The sequence below is a fragment of the Oncorhynchus mykiss genome, chromosome 8, assembly GCF_013265735.2.
Source record: "Oncorhynchus mykiss isolate Arlee chromosome 8, USDA_OmykA_1.1, whole genome shotgun sequence".
Lineage (NCBI taxonomy): Eukaryota > Metazoa > Chordata > Actinopteri > Salmoniformes > Salmonidae > Oncorhynchus > Oncorhynchus mykiss.
The window spans coordinates 21,246,802-21,261,904 of record NC_048572.1 but is presented as its reverse complement, the minus strand read 5'-3'; the positions used below and the strand labels follow the sequence as shown (position 1 = coordinate 21,261,904).

At 45.7% G+C, this 15,103-nt stretch overlaps 1 protein-coding gene across 1 annotated transcript in view; it reads left to right on the top strand.

Moving 5' to 3' along the window:
* LOC110529587 (solute carrier family 35 member F1) overlaps positions 1-14,753 on the top strand; it is a 138,452-nt gene extending 123,699 nt beyond the window's left edge. The window contains exon 8 of the mRNA XM_021611930.2: positions 13,039-14,753. Coding sequence (XP_021467605.1) covers positions 13,039-13,263 — 225 coding nt within the window. The 3' untranslated portion in view covers positions 13,264-14,753. The remainder of the gene's footprint in view (positions 1-13,038) is intronic.
* The last annotated feature ends 350 nt before the right edge of the window (positions 14,754-15,103 follow it).

Sequence of the window (15,103 nt, the reverse complement as noted above, 5' to 3'; positions counted from 1 at the left end):
CTTGATTGAACTCGCTATTCGCATTGAGCGACGGGTTGATCTTCGTCACCGAGCTCGTGGAAAGGAGCTCGCGCTCTCCGTCGCCTCCCTCTCCGCATCACTACCATCTTCCTCTGCCGGCTCGGGTGCTGAGCCCATGCAGCTGGGAGGTATCCGCATCTCGACTGAGGAGAGGGAACGGAGAATCACCAACCGCCTCTGTCTCTATTGCGGTTCCGCTGGTCATTTTGTCACTTCATGTCCAGTAAAAGGCCAGAGCTCGTCAGTAAGCGGAGGGCTACTGGTGAGCGCTACTACTCCTGTCTCTCCTTCAAGATCCTGCACTACCTTGTCGGTCCATCTACGCTGGACCGGTTCGTCAGCTTCCTGCAGTGCCTTAATAGACTCTGGGGCGGAGGGCTGTTTTATGGACGAGACCTGGGCTCGGGAACATGACATTCCTCTCAGACAGTTAAAGGAGCCCACGGCCTTGTTCGCCCTGGATGGTAGTCCTCTCCCCAGGATTCAGCGTGAGACGCTACCTTTAACCCTCACTGTTTCTGGTAATCATAGTGAAACCATTTCTTTTTTAATTTTTCGTTCACCTTTTACACCTGTTGTTTTGGGCCATCCCTGGCTAGTTTGTCATAATCCTTCCATTAATTGGTCTAGTAATTCTATCCTCTCCTGGAACGTCTCTTGTCATGTGAAATGTTTAATGTCTGCTATCCCTCCTGTTTCCTCTGTCTCTTCTTCACAGGAGGAGCCTGGTGATTTGACAGGGGTGCCGGAGGAATATCACGATCTGCGCACGGTGTTCAGTCGGTCCAGGGCCACCTCTCTTCCTCCACACCGGTCGTATGATTGTAGTATTGATCTCCTTCCGGGAACCACCCCCCCCCGGGGTAGACTATACTCTCTGTCGGCTCCCGAACGTAAGGCTCTCGAAGATTATTTGTCTGTAGCTCTTGACGCCGGTACCATAGTCCCCTCCTCCTCTCCCGCCGGAGCGGGGTTTTTTTTTGTCAAGAAGAAGGACGGGTCTCTGCGTCCCTGCATAGATTATCGAGGGCTGAATGACATAACAGTGAAGAATCGTTATCCGCTTCCTCTTATGTCTTCAGCCTTCGAGATCCTGCAGGGAGCCAGGTTTTTCACTAAGTTGGACCTTCGTAACGCTTACCATCTCGTGCGCATCAGGGAGGGGGACGAGTGGAAGACGGCGTTTAACACTCCGTTAGGGCACTTTGAATACCGGGTTCTTCCTTTCGGCCTCGCTAACGCTCCAGCTGTCTTTCAGGCATTAGTCAATGATGTCCTGAGAGACATGCTGAACATCTTTGTTTTCGTTTACCTTGACGATATCCTGATTTTTTCACCGTCACTCCAGATTCATGTTCAGCACGTTCGACGTGTCCTCCAGCGCCTTTTAGAGAATTGTCTTTTTGTGAAGGCTGAGAAGTGCACTTTTCATGCCTCCTCCGTCACATTTCTCGGTTCTGTTATTTCCGCTGAAGGCATTAAGATGGATCCCGCTAAGGTCCAAGCTGTCATTGATTGGCCCGTCCCTAAGTCACGCGTCGAGCTGCAGCGCTTTCTCGGCTTCGCGAACTTCTATCGTCGTTTCATCCGTAATTTCGGTCAGGTGGCAGCTCCTCTCACAGCCCTTACTTCTGTCAAGACGTGCTTTAAGTGGTCCGTTTCCGCCCAGGGAGCTTTTGATCTCCTCAAGAATCGTTTTACATCCGCTCCTATCCTTGTTACACCTGACGTCTCTAGACAGTTCGTTGTCGAGGTTGACGCGTCAGAGGTGGGAGTGGGAGCCATCCTTTCTCAGCGCTCCCTCTCTGACGACAAGGTCCACCCATGCGCGTATTTTTCTCATCGCCTGTCGCCGTCGGAACGTAACTATGATGTGGGTAACCGCGAACTGCTCGCCATCCGGTTAGCCCTAGGCGAATGGCGACAGTGGTTGGAGGGGGCGACCGTTCCTTTTGTCGTTTGGACTGACCATAGGAACCTTGAGTACATCCGTTCTGCCAAACGACTTAATGCGCGTCAGGCGCGTTGGGCGCTGTTTTTCGCTCGTTTCGAGTTCGTGATTTCTTATCGTCCGGGCTCTAAGAACACCAAGCCTGATGCTTTGTCTCGTCTCTTCAGTTCTTCAGTAGCCTCCACTGACCCCGAGGGGATTCTCCCTGAGGGGCGTGTTGTCGGGTTGACTGTCTGGGGAATTGAGAGGCAGGTAAAGCAAGCACTCACTCAAACTCCGTCGCCGCGCGCTTGTCCTAGGAACCTTCTTTTCGTTCCCGTTCCTACTCGTCTGGCCGTTCTTCAGTGGGCTCACTCTGCCAAGTTAGCCGGCCACCCTGGCGTTCGGGGTACGCTTGCTTCCATTCGCCAGCGTTTCTGGTGGCCCACCCGGGAGCATGACACGCGTCGTTTCGTGGCTGCTTGTTCGGTCTGCGCGCAGACTAAGTCCGGTAACTCTCCTCCTGCCGGCCGTCTCAGGCCGCTTCCTATTCCCTCTCGACCGTGGTCTCACATCGCCTTAGATTTTGTCACCGGACTGCCTTCGTCAGCGGGGAAGACTGTTATTCTTACGGTTGTCGATAGGTTCTCTAAGGCGGCTCATTTCATTCCCCTTGCTAAGCTTCCTTCTGCTAAAGAGACGGCACAAATCATCATCGAGAATGTTTTCAGAATTCATGGCCTTCCGTCAGACGTCGTTTCGGACAGAGGTCCGCAATTCACGTCTCAATTTTGGAGGGAGTTTTGCCGTTTGATTGGGGCTTCCGTCAGTCTCTCTTCCGGCTTTCACCCCCAGTCTAACGGTCAAGCAGAACGGGCCAATCAGACTATTGGTCGCATCTTACGCAGTCTTTCTTTTCGCAACCCTGCGTCTTGGTCAGAACAGCTCCCCTGGGCAGAATACGCCCACAACTCGCTTCCTTCGTCTGCGACCGGGCTATCTCCTTTTCAGAGTAGCCTCGGGTACCAGCCTCCGTTGTTCTCATCTCAGTTCGCCGAGTCCAGCGTCCCCTCCGCTCAGGCTTTTGTCCAACGTTGCGAGCGCACCTGGAAGAGGGTCAGGTTTGCACTTTGCCGTTATAGGGCGCAGACTGTGAGAGCTGCTAATAAGCGTAGAACTAAGAGCCCTAGGTATTGTCGCGGTCAGAGAGTTTGGCTCTCCACTCAGAACCTTCCCCTTAAGACGGCTTCTCGCAAGTTGACCCCGCGGTTCATTGGTCCATTCCGTATCTCTCAGGTCATTAATCCTGTCGCAGTGCGACTTCTTCTTCCGCGATATCTTCGTCGCGTCCACCCGGTCTTCCATGTCTCCTGTGTTAAGCCCGTTCTTCGCGCCCCCGCTCGTCTTCCCCCCCCCCCCCCCCCATCCTTGTCGAGGGCGCACCTATCTACAGGGTCCGTAAGATCTTGGACATGCGTCCTCGGGGCCGTGGTCATCAGTACCTAGTTGACTGGGAGGGGTACGGTCCTGAGGAGAGGAGTTGGGTTCCCTCTCGGGACGTGCTGGACCGTGCGCTGATTGATGATTTCCTCCGTTGCCGCCAGGTTTCCTCCTCGAGTGCGCCAGGAGGCGCTCGGTGAGTGGGGGGGTACTGTCATGTTGTCTTGTCTCTGTCCTTTCCCTTCACCCTGTCTCCCTCTGCTGGTCGTTGTTATGTTACCTTTTCTCCCCCGCTTTCCCCCAGCTGTCCCTTGTCTCCTCTAACTACCCGTTCCCCACCTGTTCCCTGTTTCCCTCTGATTAGGTCCCTATATCTCTCTCTGTTTCTGCTCCTGTCCTTGTCGGATTCTTGTTTGTTTGTGTTTCATGCCTGAGCCAGACTATCGTCATGTTTGCTGTAACCTTGTCCTGTCCTGTCGGAATCTGCCGGTCTATCTGAGCCTACCTATGTTTGGTTATTAAAGAAGCTCTGTTTAAGTTAGTTCGCTTTTGGGTCCTCATTTACTCCCCTTAACACTTTGCCTCCAACCAGACCAGCATGAGGAATGCATCTGAATGCCTGTGTCAGCAGTTCACAACACAGTATGTACTTTATGGTACATGTGCTTACAATGTCATTCTCAGTAGCGCATTTCAATGTTGAAATGATAGTGGTATCCTGGAATTACTTTTAGAAAAGCTATGTTTGTCCTCAGAACAAATCACATCAATAGTACCAACCCCACACCTTAAATGATCTTTCCTTAGTGATCAGTGATTTGTCTTGGGTTAAAATCATCAATCATGACAAAGTCCTAATACTAAGCATGTGGTGCTAATGATTTGGTTTAACCGGGCTCTGAGCAGCAGGAGCATAAAACCCAGATCCTCTACCTCTATCATCAGACAGTCATATTTGATTCCTATTCTCTAAATGGCTCCTGTCCTCACATTATAAAATCAAATAAAATAAAATGTTATTTGTCACATGCTCCGAATACAACAGTGAAATGCTTACTTACAAGCCCTTAAAAGCCCTTTACCAACAATGCAGTTTTAAGAAAAATACCAAAGAAAATCAAAATAAAGTAACAAATAATTAAAGAGCAGCAGTAAAATAACAATAGTGAGGCTATATACAGGGGTGTACCGGTACAGAGTCAATGTGAGGGGGCACCGGTTAGTCAAGGTAATTTAGGTAATATATACATGTGGGTAGAGTTATTAAAGTGACTTATACATAGATAATAACAGAGTAGCAGCAACGTAAACGAGGGAAATCCAAGTAGTCTGGGTAGCCATTGACTAGATGTTCAGGAGTCTTATGACTTGGGGGTAGAAGCTGTTAAGAAGCCTTTTGGACCTAGACTTGGTGCTCCGGTACCGCTTGTTGTGCGGTAGCAGAGAGAACAGTCTATGACTAGGGTGGCTGGAATCTTTGACAATTTTTGGCCCCTTCCTCTGACACCGCCTGGTACAGAGGTCCTGGATGGCAGGAAGCTTGGCCCCAGTGATGTACTGGACCATACACACTACCCTCTGTAGTGCCTTGCGCTCGGAGGCCGAGCAGTTGCCATACCAGGCAGTGATGCAACCAGTCAGGATGCTCTCAATGGTGCAGCTGTAGAACCTTTTGAGGATCTGAGGACCCATGCCAAATCTTTTCAGTTTCCTGACGGGGAATACGTTTTGTGGTGCCCTCTTCACGGCTGTCTTGGTGTGCTTGGACCATGTTAGTTTGTTGGTGATGTGAACACCAAGGAACTTGAAGCTCTCAACCTGCTCCACTACAGCCCTGTCGATGAGAATGAGGGCATGCTCGGGCCTCCTTTTCCTGTAGTCCACAATCGTCTCCTTAATCTTGGTCACGTTGAGGGAGAGGTTGTTGTCCTGGCACCACATGGCCAGGGTACTATGGTGTTGAACGCTGAACTGTAGTCAATAAATAGTTCAGGTGTGAAAGGGCAGTGTGGAGTGCAATAGAGATTGCATCATCTGTGGATCTCTTGGGGTGGTATGCAAGTTGGAGTGGGTCTAAGGTTTTTGTGATAATGGTGTTGATGTGAGCCATGACCAGCCTTTCAATGCACTTTATGGCTACAGACGTGAGTGCTACGGGTCGGTAGTCATTTAGGCAGGTTACCTTAATGTTCTTGGGCACAGAGACTATGGTGGTCTGCTTGAAACATGTTGGTACAGACTCAGACAAGGAGAGGTTGTAAAAGGTCAGTGAAGACACTTGCCAGTTGGTCAGCGCATGCTCGGAGTACACGTCCTGGTAATCCATCTGGCCCTGCGGTCTTGTGAATGTTGACCTGTTTAAAGGTCTTACTCACATCGGCTGCGGAGAGCGTGATCACACAGTCGTCCGGAACACCTGGTGCTCTCATATGCATGTTTCAGTGTTACTTGCCTCAAAGCGAGCATAGAAGTAATTTAGCTCATCTGGTAGACTTGTGTCACTGGGCAGCTCTCTGCTGTGCTTCCATTTGTAGTCTGTAATAGTTTGCAATCTCTGCCACATCTGACGAGCGTCTGAGCCGGTGTAGTATGATTAGATCTTAGTCCTGTATTGTCTGTTTGATGGGTCGTCGGTGGGCATAGCAGGATTTCCCGCTCCTTGAAAGCGGCAGCTCTACCCTTTAGCTCAGTTGCCTGTAATCCATGGCTTCTGGATGGGGTATGTACGTACAGTCACTGTCGGGACGAAACCATCATTCCACTTATTGATGAAGCCAGTGACAATGTGGTGTACTCCTCAATGCCATCGGAAGAATCCCGGAACATATTCCAGTTTGTGATAGTAAAACAGTCCTGTAGCTTAGCATCTGCTTCATCTGACCACTTTTTTTTATTGACCAAGTCACTGGTGCTTCCTGCTTTCATTTTTGCTTGTAAGCAGGAATCAGGGGGATAGAATTATGGTCAGATTTGCCAAATGGAGGGTGAGGGAGAGATTTTTTACGCGTCTCTGTGTGTGGAGTAAAGGTGGTCTTGAGTTTTGTTTTCCCTTTGGTTGCACGTTTAACATGCTGATATAAATTAGGTAAAACATAATTACGTTTCCCTGCATTAAAGTCCCCGGCCACTGTGGTGGTATGTAGACAGCTACGATAAATACAGGTGAAAACTCTCTAGGTATATAGTGTGGTCTACAGCTTATCATGAAATACTCTACCTCAGGTGAGCAAAACCTAGAGACTTCCTTAGATATTGTGCACCAGCAGTTGTTTATAAATATACATAGACCCCCACCCCTAGTCTTACCAAAGCAGGCTGTTATATCCTGCCAATGCAGTGTGGAACCCACCAGCTAGCTGTATGTTAATCATGTCGTCGTTCAGCCACGACTCGGTGAAGCATAAGATATGACAGTTTATAATGTCCCGTTGGTAGGATATACGTGCATTTAGCTTGTACAAAAAAATGCGAAAAAACAAATAAAATAGAATGGTTGGTTAAGAGCCGATGAAACGGCAGCCATCCTCTCCGGCGCCATTATAGCTCATTCAAATGAGCTGTAGCTGATGTAATGTAATGCTATCTCTACCTGCCATGACCACAGTAGGAGGAAACCATGACCTGATAGGAATCTAATCAGAACAGAGCACCTAGCCATAGCACACCATCTGCTTAAAAGAAAATGGCTACATTTTCATTCTCCTCAAAGGTTTTCCTGCAGTAGATTAGGAACAGTGGTGGTGAATGTCTCCTTCTGAGGCGGCTGACATTCTATCACCAGTTTGCAGGGCTCTAGCCGTGGCTCCTGTAGAGAATGTAAATGAGCGTGGAGATGTCACCATGCTAAGTAGAATGTATTCCTCTCTGTTTCCCAGTTATTGCTTTTTCCTCTCATATATTCTCCCTCGCTGCAATAGCACTTTCTTCGGCCCATTACTCCACATGTTAATAAAAGTCTTCTTGACAGAGCTATCTGCCTAATTTGTTTCCCGTGTTCTACATTGATATTGCTCTCAGGAGTGTTTACTTTAGCAAACGCTAAATTGAAACACTGCGAGTGAGGTATTGCAACTCTACAATAGGGGCATGTGTATGTGCCTCCAGAGAGAGAGAATACCCGGTTGTCAGGGCAATGATTCATATTTCAGTGAGACGAAATGCGAAGTTTCATTTATGTCCAGTATTCTTTTTGTAATCCCTTTATCCCTGTGACTGTGATATCCATGTGAGATTCATGTGTTATGTGATGTACAGGTAACTGCCAAAAAATAAAAGGAAACATTGAGTAAAGAATCAAATCAAATGTTAAGATACAGTTGTATTTGTCACATGCTTCGTAAACAGGGGTAGACTAACAGTGAAATGCTTACTTACGGATCATTTGTCAATGCGCAGTGGAAGACGATAACAAAAATCAAATAGAAATAGTGATACGAGAAATAAATACACAGTGAATAACGAATAACAATGACGAGTAAAAATAACATGGCTATATACAGAAAGTACCAGTACTGAGTCGATATGCATGTGTACTAGGTAAATGAGGTAGCTATGTATATACAGTGGGGCAAAAAAAGTATTTAGTCAGCCACCAATTGTGCAAGTTCTCCCACTTAAAAATATGAGAGAGGCCTGTAATTTTCATCATAGGTACACTTCAACTATGACAGACAAAATGAGAAAAAAAAATCCAGAAAATCACATTGTAGGATTTTTAATGAATTTATTTGCAAATTATGGTGGAAAATAAGTATTTGGTCACCTACAAACAAGCAAGATTTCTGGCTCTCACAGACCTGTAACTTCTTCTTTAAGAGGCTCCTCTGTCCTCCACTCCATGCAAGATCTCACCCCGTGGGGTCAAAATGATCACAAGAACGGTGAGCAAAAATCCCAGAACCACACGGGGGGACCTAGTGAATGACCTGCAGAGAGCTGGGACCAAAGTAACAAAGCCTACCATCAGTAACACACTACGCCGCCAGGGACTCAAATCCTGCAGTGCCAGACGTGTCCCCCTGCTTAAGCCAGTACATGTCCAGGCCCGTCTGAAGTTTGCTAGAGGGCATTTGGATGATCCAGAAGAAGATTGGGAGAATGTCATATGGTCAGATGAAACCAAAATATAACTTTTTGGTAAAAACTCAACTCGTCGTGTTTGGAGGACAAAGAATGCTGAGTTGCATCCAAAGAACACCATACCTACTGTGAAGCATGGGGGTGGAAACATCATGCTTTGGGGCTGTTTTTCTGCAAAGGGACCAGGACGACTGATCCGTGTAAAGGAAAGAATGAATGGGGCCATGTATCGTGATATTTTGAGTGAAAACCTCCTTCCATCAGCAAGGGCATTGAAGATGAAACGTGGCTGGGTCTTTCAGCATGACAATGATCCCAAACACACCGCCCGGGCAACGAAGGAGTGGCTTCATAAGAAGCACTTCAAGGTCCTGGAGTGGCCTAGCCAGTCTCCAGATCTCAACCCCATAGAAAATCTTTGGAGGGAGTTGAAAGTCCGTGTTGCCCAGCAACAGCCCCAAAACATCACTGCTCTAGATGATATCTGCATGGAGGAATGGGCCAAAATACCAGCAATAGTGTGTGAAAACCTTGTGAAGACTTACAGAAAACGTTTGACCTCTGTCATTGCCAACAAAGGGTATATAACAAAGTATTGAGATAAACTTTTGTTATTGACCAAATACTTATTTTCCACCATAATTTGCAAATACATTCATAAAAAATCCTACAATGTGATTTTCTGGATTTTTTTTCTCATTTTGTCTGTCATAGTTGAAGTGTACTTATGATGAAAATTACAGGCCTCTCTCATCTTGTTAAGTGGGAGAACTTGCACAATTGGTGGCTGACTAAATACTTTTTTGCGCCACTATATACTGTATGTAGGATTAAAGTGACTAGGCAACAGGATATATAAATAGACCGTAGCAGGAGCAGGTAGCCATTTGATTAGCTATTTAGCAGTCTTGTTGTGCAGTCTTCTGGCTTGGGTGTAGAAGCTGTTCAGGGTCCGCTGGTTCCAGACTTTGTGCAATGGTACTGCTTGCTGTGCAGTAGCAGAGAGAACAGTTTATGATTTAGGTGGCTGGAGTCTTTGAAAAATGCCTTGCAGTTGCCGTATCGAGCGGTGATGCAGCCATTCAAGATGCTCTCAATGGTGCAGCTGTAGAACTTGTTGCGGATCTGAGGGCCCATGACAAATCTTTTCAGCCTCCTGAGGGGGAAGAGGCACAGTCGTGCCCTCTTCACAACTGTGTGTGTGGACCGTGGTAGTTCCTTAGTGATGTGGACACCGAGGAACTTGAAGCTCTCGGCCCGCTCCACTACAGCCCCGTCGATGTGGATGGTGGTATGCTAGTAAATGTTTGTAAATGAGGAATATAAAGTACTGTATATTGTAAGCAGTTGTGGTTCTGGAGTTAATTAAGCAATTCACATCCTCATCATGCTTATGGTAATGTATAAATTCCCACTTGCCCATTATTTTGGCTACCATGGCTAGAAGAAGAGATCTCAGTGACTTTGAAAGATACTGTAGGTCTCAAAGGAGCATAGGGGGTTTAAAGGGGTGTGTGTGTGTGTGTGTGTGTGTGTGTGTGTGTGTGTGTGTCTCAGTCACCAGATCTCAACCCAATTGAAAACGTATGGGAGATTCTGGAGTGATGCCTGAGACGGCGTTTTCCACCCTCAACAAAACACCAAATTATGGAATTTCTCGTGGAAGAATGGTGTCACATCACTACAATAGAGTTCCTAAAACTTGTAGAATCTTTGCCAAGGCACATTGAAGCTGTTCTGGAGGCTCGTGGTGGCCCAATGCCCTATTAAGACAGTTTATGTTGGTGTTACCTGCAGGAATTTTGTGTTGTTTCTGTAAATGCATGGTCAAAATTCAAGCTCTATTCTTGATATGTTCTCTGTGTAGTCCTGTTAGTGTGCCGAGACAGAAACGGTTTTGTTCCTTGATTGATAGTCAAAGTACAATCTTTTCAGTAAAAGGCTTAATAAAACCTGCATGGGCTTTACTAATTAATACACATAGAGGGCTCCCTCACTCTCCCTGATTCTCTCTCTCTCTTCTCTCCCTGATTCTCTCTCTCTTCTCTCCCTGATTCTCTCTCTCTTCTCTCCCTGATTCTCTCTCTCTTCTCTCCCTGCTTCTCTCTCTCCTCTCTCCCTGCTTCTCTCTCTCCTCTCTGCTTCTCTCTCTCCTCTCTCTGCTTCTCTCTCTCCTCTCTGCTTCTCTCTCCCTGCTTCTCAAACTCCTTTCCCTCCTCTCTCCCTGCTTCTCTCTCCTCTCTCCCTGCTCCTCTCACTCCTTCTCTCGCTCCTCTCTCCCTGCTTGTCTCTCTCGCTCCTCTCTCCCTGCTTGTCTCTCTTGCTCCTCTCTCCCTGCTTGTCTCTCTTGCTCCTCTCTCCCTGCTTGTCTCTCTTGCTCCTCTCTCCCTGCTTGTCTCTCTCGCTCCTCTCTCCCTGCTTGTCTCTCTCGCTCCTCTCTCCCTGCTTGACTCTCTCATGCTCTTCTCTCCCTGCTTGTCTCTCTTGCTCCTCCCTCCCTGCTTGTCTCTCTCGCTCCTCTCTCCCTGCTTGACTCTCTCATGCTCCTCTCTCCCTGCTTGTCTCGCTCTCGCACCACTCTCCCTCCCTCACTCACTATTTCTTTATCTGTATCTCCATCTCTCTCTCTCTCTCTGCATGGCCTGCCTCTGCTACAGCTAGGACATTGTCAGATAGACAGTCACAGAGACACAGTCTCAGGGGGTGCCCACCTGTAGCTCAGCCCACCAATAAGGGGAGCAGAAACAATTAACATCCCATAACACCATGTCTCCCTGCTCCGTCTTACAACATCCCTGCCTTCCCACATCCCTGATGGCAGCTAGCTTCAGAACCCAGGGACATGTGTAATTTGGTAACGGTGTGGTAATCGTGTTAACCCAGGGGAGGAGATGCCACCCACTGCACGCTTCCCAGCGACAGGGGACCGACATGGGCATCATGAACAACTAGTGCCTTACCTTTTGATGTTAGCAGATTCTTCTTATGATTTTAAACAACTAATGTTTACAGCTGGGAAGCTTTAGATTTGGGATGTTGCATCATACTATTGTTTATTATTGCACTGCAGCAATCTTACAGTAGCTCTAACTTTAATCTCTAATCAGGGATTTAGACCTGGTAAACAGGCCAATAGAATCATTGGTCAATCATTACAATCAGAGGTTACAATACATTACCAGTAATCAATCAATTAACTTTCAAGGAAAAAGTACCAGCTGTACTGTGGTGCAATCTTCAAGACTAGTATTTGAGTACCCTTGCAACAGTCCACAGAATGAGTGGCATATAATCAAGGAGACTACTACAGTAGACCATGTCTCATTATAATACCTCAAAACATTGCCCGTTCAAAGTTACAGTTGAGTTATTAGTTGATTTCAACAACAGCCCCCCTCAATACACCAATCAGAACACACCGTCAGGGGCCTTTTTTGAGCTTGTGCCACTAATTCTGTCTAATTCTCATTGGAACACTGTACTATATGACCTGATGTGTCGTGTTGTCATACTGATATGTGTGAATAGAACGTATGAATCACACAAAGCTCCATTGGCATGCAGACTGAGTAATGTAACATTCTCATTGGAGCCTTGGGCCTTTACATTCTTAGATGTACTGTGTGCATTTGGCCTATTTTCCTATTTGCTGTGTCAACACACGACTGGTTGGTACTTGAGTGACACTTGCCGTCTCTCACAAGTTCTAGGGTCAATACCCATGTTTGTCTGTAAATCCATGTTTGTAGCATCTTGCTTGGTTTTGTATGGATCATAACAGGGATTATTCCAGAATATCTGTTTTACTCTCATACTTAGCGCAGAAAAAACATTTATGTTTATTTACCCCATCAATCCTGTCTAGGAAGATATTTTTACCGTGTATCTCTAAAAAAAAATGGCTGTTTTGAAATATGGTCGTTTGTCCTCATTCAGTCAACTCAATCACAAGATGGTATTACCTCGTACCCCTGCACATTGACTGGGTACTGGTACTCCATGTATATAGCCTTGTTATTGTGTTACTATTTCCTTTTTTCCCCTTTTGTTAATTGTTTTGATTTTTTTAGAACTTTTTAACTCTGAATTGTTGGGAAAGGTCTCGTAAGTAAGCGTTTCACTGTAGAGTCTACACCTGTTTTATTCGGCGCATGTGACCAATACAATTGGATTTGGATCATCACCCTGTCTTTCGGGATTCTAGTTTTTACTTGTCACATGATAGGTTCCCGCTTTGCCAAGGATGTGACGTCAGTGTGACTCGTAATAGATGTTCACTAAAAATAGAAAGACAAATGTAGACATTCTGTTCTAAAAATGCTCATTACCTCGTGCATTTCATTACTTTCCTAGTTCCTAACTTCAGTTTCTAGACATAGTCATCACTATGCAAACTCACTGCTTCAACTTGATACATTTTCTAGAATTGTGCCATGAGTAGCCCACAAGGCAGCCTCTTGGAATCTCTACTTGGTCTGCTATTACAATGCCCTCTGTGTTACATCTCATCAGACAGAGATTTTTCACTATTTCTTAGTTTACGGAGAGTGTTTGTGTGTCTGTTCCAGTTTTCAGGGCTCTACCTCCTGTCCTTCGTCATCATCATCCTGGGTCTGGTGTTCTACACCTCCTCCTCCACCTATGTGGCACAGGACCCGCGCGTCTACAAGCATTTCCGCAACGCCGGCCACCCCATCACGGACACGCCCACTCTGGGGCCCCTGGAACCCTCGGTGACCTATACCAGCCTAAGGCAGGAGATAGAGGAGGAGCCTCGCATCAGGGTGGCCTGAGAGGGTGGGGCCTAATCATCCACTGCCCCACCTCCCCAGATTCTGTACAGAGAGAAGGATCACTGAATGATTAAAAAAATGATCGAAAACATGTAGCAAACACGCAAAAGTACACTGTGATCGCAAACTGTGAATAGATAGCAGTGGCTATTTCTGATTTTGAAGATTTGTTTCATGTATAGAAATATACTGTTACCCCATCACGTTCCCTCGTACTGTACATTTGACATGTTTAGAAGGTTTTGTGCTTAAGACTTGTGTAAATGCTCAATTGTGACTGTTTCCTTTTTTACATGAGCACAAAACGTTATTGCATTTTAAGCTTTGAGTTTGCGCTGTGGGTTATTTCAGTGTTTAATTGTTCCTTCAAATCGATCTCTTTTTGTAAAACTACCCCGTTAAAGTATCATGTCCAGAGGTACGATAAAGTAATATACAGACTTAACATGAGTCAGTGCCTTACTATGTATTAATGTTGTGTGTTAGAACTGCACATTATAAATGGCCCCTTCCCTGTCCAGCATTGTCTGAGGACATTGGATACTGATGCAGCCCCTACAGTTATAGTCATTTATAAACTGGGTGGTTCGAGCCCTGAATGCTGATTGGCTGACAGCCGTGGTATATCAGACCATATACCATGGGTATGACAAAACTCTTATTTTTACTGCTCTAATTGTGTTAGTAACCAGTTTATAATTTGTAATAAGGCATCTCGGGGGGTTGTGGTATATGGCCAATATACCACTGCTAAGGGCTGTATCCAGGGACTCCACGTTGTGTCGTGCTTAAGAACAGTCCTTAACCGTAGTGTATTGGCCATACACCATACCTCCTTGTGCCTTATTGCATAGGGTGGCACATAAATAGCCCAGCGTTGTCCGGGTTAGGGTTTGGCTGGGGTAGGCCGTCATTGTAAATAAGACTTTGTTCTTTACTGACTTGCCTAGTTAAAAAAAATATATAAATTAAATTGCTTAAATAAACTATACTTAGAACACTGTGGATTGCGTCTCTGCAGTACATTTAGTCTGACCTTACAACTACTTACCCACAGATATGACAACTTTCCATGTTGGAACCATTATCTCTTGAGGCAAATGGCTATAAAGACAAATATATCAGGATTGCTAATGGAGTGAAGTGATTATTGTACATTTGGTTCATTGTTCATATGTACTGTACACTGAACTCTAGTTGATAGAAAAATAAGAACTGATTATGAAAATGTGATGATTACAATGCACTTGTCATTCCAGAACTGTGCTGTTCTCTTTTATTGATTGTCCAGCTGTTGGACTGCATTTTAAGTGTGTTGCTTTTTATTCCCTGCTGGATTTTATCCAAAACACATTAATCAAATGATTTGGAACAGATTTATTTCAAAGTATTATTATTCCCTGTTTTTTGTATTATATTTGATTTATTTTGGTGTATTGGAGCACTTGCTGTCAGAAACGTTACCTAAATTAAAGTGTCTTTGTCTGAAACGCTGAGAATTCGGTTTTAAGAAAAATCACACCACTCAAAACATGATACCAGGAACATTATTCAACGTATTTTCATAGCGATTTGGGGTTTTGGTGAAGATTTGCGCATAGAAACACAGAAACATGAGCACTATTTGCAACTGAATATTGTTGAGTGAATGGTTGGGCATATACAGATAACATCATCCACAATTCATGATGGAGCTCATCACTGTGCAGGTCCACAACTAAAACAGCAGAAGAGCAGGTCATGTTGAAACAGTCAACTGTTCATTTAGCTGTTCATTTTTATTATATTCTGGAATACAGTATGTAGAACATTGTAACATTCATTTTGGCAGTCCGAGCAA